This window comes from Oncorhynchus nerka, linkage group LG13 (assembly GCF_034236695.1).
Source record: "Oncorhynchus nerka isolate Pitt River linkage group LG13, Oner_Uvic_2.0, whole genome shotgun sequence".
Classification (NCBI taxonomy): Eukaryota; Metazoa; Chordata; class Actinopteri; order Salmoniformes; family Salmonidae; genus Oncorhynchus; species Oncorhynchus nerka.
Window position 1 is genome coordinate 49096092 of NC_088408.1, and position 13592 is coordinate 49109683.

The 13592-nt window shown below is 43.2% G+C and overlaps 2 protein-coding genes across 2 annotated transcripts in view; one reads left to right on the forward strand and one right to left on the reverse strand.

Annotated features, from left to right (window-relative positions):
- Positions 1-593: 593 nt before the first annotated feature.
- Positions 594-7332, forward strand: LOC115140627 (protein arginine methyltransferase NDUFAF7, mitochondrial-like). Its single transcript, XM_029678974.2, has 7 exons — positions 594-623; positions 751-953; positions 1153-1198; positions 1234-1344; positions 4932-5075; positions 5700-5873; positions 6318-7332. Exons 1-7 carry the CDS (start codon positions 594-596, stop codon positions 6501-6503), a joined length of 894 nt encoding a protein of 297 aa, XP_029534834.2. The 3' UTR covers positions 6504-7332.
- Positions 7333-8125: 793 nt separating this feature from the next.
- The window catches only part of LOC115139630 (serine/threonine-protein kinase D3-like), a 53462-nt gene continuing 47995 nt past the window's right edge, over positions 8126-13592 (reverse strand). Inside the window, exons 18-19 of the mRNA XM_029677232.2 lie at positions 12017-12102; positions 8126-11785 (exon numbers count right to left, since the gene is read on the reverse strand). Coding sequence (XP_029533092.1) covers positions 11612-11785; positions 12017-12102 — 260 coding nt within the window. The 3' untranslated portion in view covers positions 8126-11611. The remainder of the gene's footprint in view (positions 11786-12016; positions 12103-13592) is intronic.

A 13592-nucleotide genomic window follows, 5' to 3' on the forward strand; every position in this document is an offset into this window, starting at 1 on the left:
CTCCGATTTGACACACTGAACTCTATCAGAGAAGTAGTTGGTGAACCAGGCGAGGCAGTCATTTGAGAAACCAAGGCTGTTGAGTCTGCTGATAAGAATGTGGTGATTGACAGAGTCGAAAGCCTTGGCCAGGTTGATGAATACAGCTGCACAGTATTGTCTCTCATCGATGGCGGTTATGATATCGTTTAGGACCTTGAGCGTGGCTGATGTGTACCCATGACCAGCTCGGAAACAAGATTGCATAGCGGAGAAGGTAGGGTGGGAATCGAAATGGGATGAGTTGGACCGCAGAGTGAAGGAAAAGCAGCTAACAAGTTCTCAGCATATTTGGGAACTCCTTCAAGGCAGTTGGGAAATTATTCCTCATGAAGCTGGTTGAGAGAAAAGGGTGGCTTCTTTGAAGAATCTCAAATATATTTTGATTTAACACATTTTTTGCTTTACTACATGATTCCATATGTTATTTCATAGTTGTCATGTCTTCACTATTCTACAATGTAGATATTTTTTTTTTAAATAAAGAAAAAACCATGAAAGAGTAGATGTGTTCAAACTTTGGACTAGTACTGTATGCTCAGTCTCGTGATGCTATGTCCTACTACTACATGGCCAAATGCTTTGTAAACAGACCATATTCATGTGAGTTCAATATATGACCAGTGGAGGGAGCAATTTCCACATTTAGTCCATCAATCTAATAAGCTAAACTGCTAAACAATACGCTGTCTGTCTGTCTGTGTTGTCCAGGTCATCAGTCAGCTGCGTGGTGCTGCTGTCTCAGTGCACCTTGTGGAGGTGAGTTCTAAACTGAGCCAGGCTCTGACGAGGGACCAGAGCCAGGGGTGGGCCAGGAAGGATGAGCCTGTGTACCGCCAGGGGACCACCACCACAGGCCTCCCCATCTCCTGGTGCCGCAACCTGGATGACGTCCCCAGAGGTAGTAATCTATAGTTTTAAATTAGGTAATTGTAGTTAATCTCATGTTGGATTACGTGTCTAGAGGTAGACGTAGTATAGAAACTTGGCTGGAGACTAATGATGCATGTTCTAATACTTAGTCATTTAGCTATGGTAAGAGTTTAATTTACTGGGTGTGAATTTGTTATTGACTGGCACTTTTTTTTCTTCCATACAGGCTTCCGCAATCTCCCTTGCTCATGAGTTCTTTGATGCCTTACCCATCCACAAATTCCATGTACATTTACTCCATTGATTGTGACGTGGACACAGAGAACAAAGGGCTGGAGGGAGGTGATGGTGGATATTGACTTAGACGAGCCAGGCGAGCTGAGATTTGTCATAGTGCCAGCTCCCACTCTTGCCTCTCCTCAGCTCATACAGGTGAGTGCTGCGTGTTGATGATTGCAGCTGGTTTTATTGAACTTTTTATGTCAATATCCAATCATTTCTGTGTAACAATTAAAGAACCTTACTGTGGTTGTTTTCAATTAAAATGGTCAAAAAGAAACAAAAATGCGTATTAGGAAAGGGCAATTTCTCAAGCAAGCTAGAAAGGTAGGACTGTGGGAGTGGTCTGAGTGGGGATGGGATGTCACCAGGCAGGCCAAAACTCCATACCACCAAAACAGGCTGAAATTTCAAGTGGTCTTTTCAAACAAACCTTACAATACAAGTGCATTATCATCAATTTCACAGTATTATTTCAACCTCATAGTGTGGAAATGGACACTAAGTGAACAAAACAGTATTAAAACATTCCTAATTTTGAGTTGCACTCCCCTTTTTTTCCCCTCAGAACAGCCTCAATTCATCGGCGCTTGGACTCCACGAGGTTTCGAAAGTGTTCCACACGGATGCTGGCCACACGGATGTTGACTCCAATGCTTCCCACAGTTGTGTCAAGTTGGACCATACTTGAGAGACGCAAGAAACTGTTGTGCATGGGGGGAAAAAAGCGTTGCAGTTCTTGACACAAACCGATGTGCCTACTACGATACTCTGTTCAAAGACACTTAAATATTTTTACTTTCTCATTCAGCCTCTGAATGGCACACAATCCATGCCAATTCATGTCAATTGTCTCAAGGCTTAAAAATCCTTCTTTAACTCGTCTCCTCCCCTTCATCTACACTTATTGAAGTGGATTTAACATGTGACAGTAATTAAGGGGTCACCTGGTCAGTCTGTCATGGAAAGAGCAGGTGTTTCTAATGTTTTGTACACTCGGTTTATATACAGTTGAAGTCAGAAGTTTACATACACTTAGGTGGGAGTCATTAAAACTCTTTTTTTCAACCACTCCACTAATTTCTTGTTAAGAACTATAGTTTTGGCAAGTCGGTTAGGACATCTACTTTGTGCATGACACAAGTAATTTTTCAAACAATTGTTTACAGACATATTATTTCACTTATAATTCACTGTATCACAATTCGAGTGGGTCAGAAGTTTACATTCACTAAGTGTACTGTGCCTTTAAACAGCTTGGAAATTTCTAGAAAATGATGTCATGGCTTTAGAAGCTTCTGATAGGCTAATTGACATCATTTGAGTCAATTGGAGGTGTACCTGTGGATGTATTTCAAGTCCAACCTTCAAACTCAGTGCCTCTTTGCTTGACATCATGGAAAAATCAAAAGAAATTAGCCAAGACCTCAGAAAAAATTGTAGAGTCTGGTTCATTATTGGGAGCAATTTCCTAACTCCTGAAGGTACCATGTTCATCTGTACAAACAATAGTACGCAAGTATAAACGCCATGGGACCACGCAGCCGCCATACCGCTCGGGAAGAAGACACGTTCTGTCTCCTAGAGATTCATGTATTTTGGTGTGAAAAGTGCAAATCAATCCCAGAACAACAGCAGGACCTTGTGAAGATGCTGGAGGAAACAGGTACAAAAGTATATATCCACAGTAAAATACAAATCCTATATTGAAATAACATGGGGACAAAGATTGTACTTTTTGGAGAAATGTCCTCTGGTCTGATGAAACAAAAAAAGAACTGTTTGGCCATAATGATCATCGTTATGTTTGGAAGGAAAAGGGGGAGGCTTGCAAGCTGAAGAATACCATCCCAACCGTGAAGCACGGGGGTGACAGCATCATGTTGTGGGGGTGCTTTGCTGTAGGGACTGCTGCACTTCAGAAAATAGATGGCATCATGAGGGGGGAAAATTATGTGGATATATTGAAGCAACATCTTAAGACATCAGTTAAAGTTAAATCTTGGTCGCAAATGGGTCTTTCAATTGGATAATGACCCCAATACTTTCAAAGTTGTGGCAAAATGGCTTAAGGACAACAAAGTCAAGGTATTGGAGTGGCCATCACAAAGCCCTGACCTCAATCCTATAGAAAATTTGTGGGCAGAACTGAAAAGGTGTGTGCGAGCAAGGAGGCCTACAAATCTGACTCAGTTACACCAGCTCTGTCTGGAGGAATGGGCCAGAATTCACCCAACTTATTGTGGGAAGCTTGTGGAAGGCTACCCAAAACGTTTGACCCAAGTTAAACAATTTAAAGGCAATGCTATCAAATAATTGAGTGTATGAGTGTATGTAAATTGAGTGTATGTAAACTTCTGACCCACTGGGAATGTGATGAAAGAAATAAAAGCTGAAATAAATAATTCTCTCTGCTATTATTCTGACATCTCACATTCTTAAAATAAAGTGGTGATCCTAACTGACCTAAGATGGAATTTTTACTAGGATTTAATGTCAGAAATGTTGATAAACTGAGTTTTATATGTATTTGGCGTAAGGTGTATGTAAACTGTAAAACACAGGAAAATCACGTTTTTGATTCAGTTTTTCTTGAGTTTTGTATCATATTGTACAACAGCCGATGAAACTAACACTGTAAAAGTGTGAAGAAATGTGATCAATATTATTTCCTGATAGTTACTGGTTGAAAATACAATTCACACTTAACCGGTTTTGCATGGGTCTGGTTTTGGCTTGCATGGTGACATCACCAGGCGGTATCAGTTAATAGACCAATAAATGAGAGTTCCAAACCTCTCTGCCAATAACAGCCACTTTTGTGACCCAGAAATTATTTTAAATTGAGATTAAAACGGCTGCATTGGGCCTTTCACTTTTTTAAATGACAAAGATAAAAATAAAAAAATCTGTTCAATATCTTTGCCTAAGCCTTTGTTTTATGGTACATAGACACAAACACACCCACAAATTGCTCAACAAACTCCTTTTTCCTTAAAAGTTTGACGACTCTCCAGCATCTGTCTTTTATTACCCACGTTTATGCAATGTATACAGTACCAACCTATTTCATCTGGTCTCTCTGGAAGAGTGCAGGGGCTTTGAACAGCGTGCCAAAGCCTGACATCATGAGTGATCTTGGGTGAAACCCCCTTACTGGTTTGAGATCCTGACTAATGGCTGCAGCCTGTGCCTGACAGGCATGTGTATCTCAGGTTCCACATATTGTAGTAGAGTTTATTAACCTTAACGCTGTTCTCTTTACTCTCGCCATGGTTAAAAGCAGTACATAATCGTCTCTGGTGCTCCGCTCTTTCATCACTGTGGTCTAATGGAGTTTCCATTAGAAGTAGATAGGCCTATAGCTTTTAATACTCCACTTGAGTCTCTTTTTCCCATCAACATGTGTTCCCCGATTAGTCTAAGGTTGTGTCCCAAATCGCACCCTATTCCCTATATAGTGCACTACTTTTGACCAGGGCCCATAGGGTAGTGCACTATATAGGGGAATATGGTGCCATTTGGGATGCGTCTTATCCCACCCAGGCAAGCCCCTCCTTTTGGTTCTGTGTTGCCTAAGGGGCTTGGAGCCGGTGCTGCTTAGTGGAGATGATTTGGAAGTGAAGCTATGTATGATTGATGATGTGTGTTCTCAGGCCTCTGTGTGTTGGCCGGGGCTTCACACAGACGAGGTAAGCAGAGCCGCTCTTGTTTTTGTTCTGAAACCCCTCACCTCCTAGGCAGGTGAAGTGAGACGGCTCGTGGAGGTCTGCCCGGAGGGAGGGGTCATCGTCCAGCAACTGGCCAATCGGATCGCAGAGGACGGGGGCGCAGCACTGATTGCAGACTACGGGCACGGCGGGACCAAGATGGACACGTTCAGAGTACGTACCATCATGTCTCCAACTTGGCCCATTTATCAGCAGGTTTTAATACGGTCTCGGTTTGTGTGTGTCTCTGACTTAGTGTGTATGGTAATGTGATTAGCCGAACAAGCCTCAGCGACAAGGAAACCGATGCAGGAAGCCGACATGCCTCTCTTGCCCTTTGCTGGTGACACACGGAAATCAGGGTCAACTGCCCTCCAGTCCTGTTCCTCGTGCTCCACACTAACCTAGCCTCATCTGGCCCCTATTAAGAGGGGTGGGCTCTCACTGCATGGCTCTCTGGCTCTGGGACTCACTAAATTGTGTGATGAAAACGGGGGCTGGGGGAGGTTCAAACAAGCGGCCCCCTCCTTCAAAAGACATGTGGCAGGGAACTGCACAATCCCATCTGTGAACAAGGCGTCCATGGTTCAGGACGGCTCACGCTTATGTCACAAGTGACTACATGAAGATATTATCAGCTGTTGCTTGTGAAAGGAAGCACCTGATTTGGAATAATAAAAAATAAAAACTAACAAATTAAGTCAAATGAAAATGTAACAATACACCAATAACAAACTATTGTAGTCATGCGTCATGTTGTCATAACACCAGACCGCCTCTCCTGTCCCCCACCCCCAGGGTTTCAAAGATCATAAGCTCCATGATGTCCTAGCGTCCCCTGGCTCTGCTGACCTTACTGCTGACGTGGACTTCAGTTGCCTGATTAAGATGGCTAGAGCTACGGTGGTCTGCGTGGGGCCTGTCTGTCAAAGAGACTTCCTGAAAAATATGGGCATCGATACAAGCTTACAGGTGGGAAGAAACCCTGTGTTCACACAGCATTATTCCACTTATTTATACATGGGGCTAAGGTGACTATTGTATACTGAACAAAAATATAAACCCAACATGTAAAGTGTTAGTCCCATGTTTCATGAGCTGAAATAAAAGATCCCAGAAATGTTCCTTGCGCCCAAAAAGCGCAAGGAACACATTTGTTTACAAAGTGAGCATTTCATACTTGGGTGAATCCTAGCAAATCCAGGACAAAAAAAGTTGTTGTTTTTTGTCCTGGTTTCGTTACAAATTCACCCACTAATAAGTTTGCATCAGTTTCTTTCAAAGCAATTACGTTAAGTGGACATTCATGGTTTTCAACTGGCTGATCGGGGCTTTCAAGAGCACTTGGGATAAACGTTTTACTTTGCCCTCTACTCAATTAGCGTTGTCCAATTGCAATGTTGGGTTTCTCTTCAGGTTCTGCTGAGGAAATGTGCAGACCCGTCTATAAAGGCCGAGCTGATCCAGGGCTATGACATGCTGACCAACCCCCAGAAGATGGGCGAGAGGTTCCAGTTCTTCACCATGCTCAACCACAGTCGGCTCACCAGGCCTGAGCAGTCCGAGGGGGGTGAGAAGAAGAACGCCCCTGCCTGTGGCTAGCTTCAGTGAGCTTGGCCTCTCGTGAAAAGCGTAGCCAGAGACCCACCATGGGTTCCAACAGAGACTGCACTGCAGAGGCTGTGAATGTGAACTCGCCTGTGAAGGCACTTAAAATTCGCACCCATGAATTTAGTACTATACCATGATTATATACAAAAGACCTTCGGAAGCAATAGGGTTTGGTCTGAATTTAGTTTGAAAAGTTGAGCTTATGTGCTAATCAAATCTAGGAATGATGCACCCTGAGGGACGATGGCAACTGATGTCTTTCTTTATCATATATATATGTTAATTAAAGCAACATGTAATTCAGAGGGGTACGGAATGTAAATGTTCTCAGTCAGAAGAACGTCACCCCAGGTCACTGCGTTTCAAGCTTTAGGAATACGGCTCCGCTCTGCTCCTGTCTTTTGGAAGGAAACTATTAATGGGCCACGTGGTGCCTGGCTGCCTTAACATCTTGAACCAATTGGGTGAGCGTGGCGTTCTTAGATAGCAGCCATGTCCCAACTGGCACCCTATTCCCTATGCAGTGCACTACTTTTGACCAGAGCCCTGGTCAAAGGTGGTGCACTACATAGGGCATAGGGTGCCATTTGGGATGCAATTCAGCCACTCGCAGCATGCTGTGTTTTGCTCTGACAGGCTCGCCCTTGCTGCCCCAGTAGCAATTAAAAGAGACCATTACACAGGACTATCACCGTAGCCAAAATAACCAGCCAGTCCTACTGAAGGGAGGCTAATGTGAAGCTAAGATATTAAAGTCTTGATGATTAAAAGTCATCACACAACATTTTTCTTGTGTATATTATATAGCTGTACCATCTTTGTCTGGGAATCACATAATGCAGTATTTTCCTTATTTTTATGTGATCATTTGATTAAGACTGAAAATATTTATGGTATTTAATCCAGTATATTTATACTTGGAAGGAACGTGTCGATTTCTGAGAAAGGCAACAGACATTTTTTTGTTTTCTGGGGCCTTCTGTAGGCCTCAACATGTGGTGCTATCATTACACAGCAGTAGTTAGCCATTTATTTTCTTCCCCAGCCACAAATGGCTCTGTTCATCTAACATATGGCACAATGAAATGTGACAGGCTCCACTGGCACTCTGTGACATTTGGTTTTAATTACACAGATTAGAGCCATAAAAAAAGAGCACCCAGTTCTTATGTTTCCAAATGGTACCCTATATAGTGCACTATGTGCCATTAAGAGCATGAATGGCCAAGACAAAAGATTTAAATGCCTTTGAACAGGGTATGTATGGTAGTAGGTGCCAGATGCACCGGTTTGTGTCAAGAACTGCAAAGCTGCTGTTTTTTTCATCGTCAACAGTTTCCCATGTGTATCAAGTATGGTTCACCACCCAAAGGACATCCAGCCAACTTGACACAACTGTGAGAAGTATTGGAGTGAACATGGGCCAGCATCCCTGTGGAACACTTTCGACACTTTGTAGAGCCCATGCCCTGACTAATTAAGGCTGTTCTGAGTGCAACTCAATATTAGGAAGGTGTTACTAATGTCTTCAACACTGTGTAATCTTACATAACTAAAGAAAATTAGGACCAATTGTAAACGAGCTGCAAATGAAATGAGTACATTCTCTGCAGTACTGTCCGAGAAAATGTTTTATTAGATATGTCAATATTGAAATAAAGAAAAAAACTGACATCTGCCAATCCAGTGGCAACACAAACTACAAATGAATCTCAGGTTTAAGTCATTACCCTTCTACATGAACTTTGTATACTGAAAATACAGTATACTGTATGGCGAAGTTCAGAACGTTGTTTCACCGTCCAAAGTGATGGGTTGAGACCGAATTAGGCGGATACCAAAGTAAGGAGAGGGAGAAGAAAACATATTGGTGTCTCACTTAAGTCACTTGGTGTTTTCACAAAATAAAAATCTGCATTTTTTTGGCCTCTTGAACCAATTGGGTGAGCGTGGCGTTCGTAGATAGCAGCCATGTCCCAACTGGCACCCTATTCCCTATGCACAGTTGCACAGTCAATTAATTCTGCATTCATTCTTTTTACTCGTTTACTGTATGTTTTAACTGGGTATCCTGCGGTGAGCATGACAAGTCCCTACTATTTTATTTCTGATGGATTTGTATGTTATTAAGGCCATCACTCAATGAGACATGGTCAATTCGTGATTTAGGTTGGGATGGGAAAAACACTCTAAACACAGAGAAAATGTAACACGCACGCACACGGTATTGAAGGCATGGTAAGCCATGTCCCTCTTCTCTCTATGACACATTTAGGATTTCTCTCTTCAGCAAACATGTTGCATTCATTGTATTATTACAGAGTACGGAGTAAATGTCTCTGCTGCTTTCTCTGTATCCTCCCATGCTTTCATTGTGCTCAGACGTTTGGCTACATCCCAAATGGCGCTCTATTCCCTATATAGGGAATAGCTCTGGTCAGAATTAGTGCACTGTATAGGGAATAGGGTGCCATTTGGGATGCATCCGTGGTGAATCTGCTGGACTACTTGGCTATGCAGCCCTCTCACCGGAGTACAGCAGTAGTTCTGGACCCAGTCAACCATACATACACAACAGGACAAAGGACATAAGGAACAACAAGGTATTGGTCATGTAACGAAACAAGGAAGGGAAAGAAATAAGGCAAAGCTTTGAGAAGGCCCATCAGTTCTTGAACAAAAATCATACATTTGGTACTTGAAAAACATTTATCAACTATCTTTACTTCATTAAAAAATATAACATTTGTAAGCTAACGGTATGGCTGAGAGCAGAGTTAATATCTACAATTTCCTAGGCTTGTTTATCATTGAGCAATCATATCAATGTTTTTCTGACACTTAGCACTGTACTCCATTTAGATGACATCCAGAATGTTCGTAGTTATATATATATTTAAAAAAGGGTAGAATCCTAAAAATAGAATTACTTCTATTAATTATATTTCTACGGGTAGAATTCTCAGGCTTGAGTTATCTTCATTTTTTTTTATCTGGCATTTTTCTAAGGAGGGATGATAAGACCGTGTGGAGCAGCTGCTGATTGGTTCACAACATCATTCAAGGCATCCAATAAGGGAGCCAGAGATTACAGTTACCTAAAAGTGCAAAAAAACATCTCACCGAATAAGCAAAATAAATATATATGTGGTCAGTGACCAGTTTATAAGGTACACCCATCTAGTACCGGGTCGGACCACCTTTGTCTCCAGAACAGCCTGAATTGTTTGGGAAATGAAAACGTTGCTCAATTAGTAACAAGGGATCTAACGTGTGCCTTGTTACCAATTGAGCAGCCTCTACCGTTGACACCAGACTGGATGGGCCTATGGTCTCATGCTTCTTACGCCAAATCCTGACTCTGCAATCCACATGACGAAACAGGAACCGGGATTTGTTGGATGTTTTTCCACTCCTCAATTGTCCAGTGTTGGTGATCACGTGCCCACTGAAGCCACTTCTTATTGTTTTTAGCTGATAGGAGTGAAACCCGGTGAGGTCGTCTGCTGTAATAGCCCATCCGTGACAAGGACAGACGAGTTGTGCGTTCCGAGATGCCGTTCTGCACACCACTGTTTGTACTGCACCGTTATTTGCCTCTTCATGGCCCGCCTGTTAGCTTGCACGATTCTTGCCATTCTCCTTCAAGCGCTCATCAACGAGCTGTTTTCGCCTACAGGACTATTGCTGGCTAGATGTTTTTCGTTTACCGTTCTCAGTAAACCCCAGACACTGTTGTGCGTGAAAAGCCCAGGAGAACGGACGTTTCTGAGATACCGGAACAGGCGTGCCAGGCACCGACAATCATACCCCACTCAAAGTTGCTTAGGTCACTCGTCTTACCCATTCTAACGTTTAAGCGAATAGTAACTGAATGTCTCGATGCCTGTCTACCTGCTTTATATAGCAAGTCACGGCCACGTGACTCACTGTCTGTAGGAGCGAACCATTTTTGTGAACGGGATGGTGTAGCTAATAAACTAGCCACTGAGTGAATATCCACGACATTAGCATATTTTGTATTAAAAGGATACTACATGAGATTGGCAATTAAGCCCTTTATCTACTTCCCCTGTCAGATTAACTCGTGGGTACCATTTTTATGTCTCTGCGTGCAGTTTGAAGGAAGTTGCTAACTACTGTTAGTGCAATTGCTAACTAGCGTTAGCGCAATGACTGGGAGTCTATGGTAACTGCTAGCATGCTAGTAGATTTCATAGACTACCAGGCATATCCCGCTAACGCTAGTTAGCATTGGCTTGCGAAAATACCTCTTACTTCCTTCATGCTTGATGAAGAGACTAAAAAAATGGTACCCACGAGATCGTCTGACTCTTGGGAAGGAAAGTGCTTAATTGCAAAAATCCCAAAGTATCCCTTTAAGTGTTCCAGTTCAATAGCATTACATAAAACCAATAGAAAGAAAAGTTTTCCAAAATTAGCACTCTCATGGTAAACTAACAATTGAATGTAGTCCTGACGAGATTTCAAATACACATGTTAAACTAACAACATTAAAACAATATGCTATTGAAGCTGAAAAGCTTGACTGTTTCTCGGTCTCCAGGATTTGGTCTAAAGTAACCATATTTTATAGAAACCCCTTTTCTGGGTTGAAAGGCAGTGCAAATGTTTATTACTGTTGCTGGGGGAATCCCTATCTAACCAACCCACAAAGGTAATGTATGTCTTTCAGGCTCATGAGACACACTGTATATTATGGCTTGTAGAGAAGGCAGCCGGCGGAGAAAGAAGCCATGTCTCTGGAATGTGATGAAAACAAAACAACCTAAAGATACTCGATCATCACCCCCTCCCTCACAACACCATCGTGTGTTCCCATGTCATGGTACTGTACCACCCCACTGCTGCCTGTCCACTGCATCGCCTCCTGTCTGTTCCATGTAATAGTGCACGATTACACCTTCATGCCCATACATGTAGGCTAATATATGCATCTCTGCCTGTTTAAGCTGACAGTCTCAGCCAGGAGTGGCAGGTTCCAGGGACCCAAGCACTAGCCATGAGACTCCGAGTCCCAGGATGCCCTGTGAACTCCTCCTGAAACACGTGCATCCTGCAGGCAGTCCTCCCGGCCACTAGGGGTCCTCCTCCATGTCGTCCAGATTGGGTGCCATGATGAAGTGCTTGGGGTAGTGCAGGCTTCTCTTGTCGGCGTACTCCTCCCAGCGGGTGTCGTCGCTCTCGTGGGTGATGTAGCGCTCCCCTCTGCGTGTCTCAAACTCCCGGAGGTCCAGCCACGTCTGATAATCCTGGAGGAGGGATGGGAAGCGTATAGGTTAAGTGTATTGTCATTAGCAAACTGCAAGAAGAAGCCTAGGAGAAGTAGCTTATCATAGATCCTTAGACGGAGTGAGTCCTTTTTTAATTTTTTTATAACAGAGTGAACTGTGAACACCATAGAGATGTGTTGCATTTAAATGATGTGACGGACATGGTGTGACTGAAGGTAGCTCCTCCTAGTCAATGTCCAGGTGTGTTACCTGGAGCCAGGGGTGACTGAGAGACTTGTCCACACTGTAGCGCTTCCTCATCTTCACCTGGAGGAGGTTGTTGATCAGGTCTGTAGCTGTGAGTAAATGGACAAACATGCACAACATCAACATGAGAAACAAGGGAGATCTACATTTCCATCCAGCACAAGCTCTCCCCAGTCTGCCCACTCCAGACAAGTGCTCGATTTTATACCCCTGCCAGCAACGGGTGTGGCTGAAATTTGAAGGGGTGTCCATATACTTTTGTATATACAGTGGGGCAAAAAAGTATTTAGTCAGCCACCAATTATGCAAGTTCTCCCACTTCAAAAGATGAGAGAGGCCTGTAATTTTCATCATAGGTACACTTCAACTATGACAGACTAAATTAGAAAAAAAAAACAGAAAATCAAATTTTATGATTGTTAATGAATCTTTTTGCAAATTATGGTGGAAAATAAGTATTTGTTCACCTACAAACAAGCAAGATTTCTGTCTCTCACAGACATGTAACTTCTTCTTTAAGAGGCTCCTCTGTCCTCCACTCATTACCTGTATTAATGGCACCTGTTTGAACTTGTTATCATTATAAAAGACACCTGTCCACAACCTCAAACAGTCACACTCCAAACTCCACTATGGCCAAGACCAAAGAGCTGTCAAAGGACATCAGAAACAAAATTGTAGACCTGCACCAGGCTGGGAAGACTGAATCTGCCATAGGTAAGCAGCTTGGTTTGAAGAAATCAACTGTGGGAGCAATTATTAGGAAATGGAAGACATACAAAACCACTATAATCTCCCTCGATCTGGGGCTTCACGCAAGATCTCACCCCGTGGGGTCAAAATGATCACAAGAACGGTGAGCAAAAATCCCAGAACCACACGGGGGGACCTAGTGAATGACCTGCAGAGAGCTTGGACCAAAGTAACAAAGCCTACCATCAGTAACACACTACGCCGCCAGGGACTCAAATCCTGCAGTGCCAGACATGTCCCCCTGCTTAAGCCAGTACATGTCCAGGCCCATCTGAAGTTTGCTAGAGAGCATTTGGATGATCCAGAAGAAGATTAGGAGAATCTCATATGGTCAGATGAAACCAAAATATAACCTTTTTGGTAAAAACTCAACTCGTCGTGTTTGGAGGACAAAGAATGCTGAGTTGCATCCAAAGAACACCATACCTACTGTGAAGCATGGGGGTGGAAACATCATGCTTTGGGGCTGTTTTTCTGCAAAGGGACCAGGACGACTAATCTGTGTAAAGTAAAGAATGAATGGGGCCATGTATCGTGAGATTTTGAGTGAAAACCTCCTTCCATCAGCAAGGGCATTGAAGATGAAACGTGGCTGGGTCTTTCAGCATGACAATGATCCCAAACACACCGCCCGGGCAACGAAGGAGGGGCTTCGTAAGAAGCATTTCAAGGTCCTGGAGTGGCCTAGCCAGTCTCCAGATCTCAACCCCATAGAAAATCTTTGGAGGGGGTTGAAAGTCTGTGTTGCCCAGCAACAGCCCCAAAACATCACTGCTCTAGAGGAGATCTGCATGGAGGAATGGGCCAAAATACCAGCAACAGTGTG

Coding starts and splice junctions, on each gene's coding strand:
- LOC115140627 (XM_029678974.2), top strand. CDS start 594: ATGTCCTACTACTACATGGCCAAATGCTTT. Junction 1,199..1,233: donor TACCCATCCACAAATTCCAT/GTACATTTACTC, acceptor ACGTGGACACAG/AGAACAAAGGGCTGGAGGGA. Junction 1,345..4,931: donor CCTCTCCTCAGCTCATACAG/GTGAGTGCTGCG, acceptor CTCACCTCCTAG/GCAGGTGAAGTGAGACGGCT.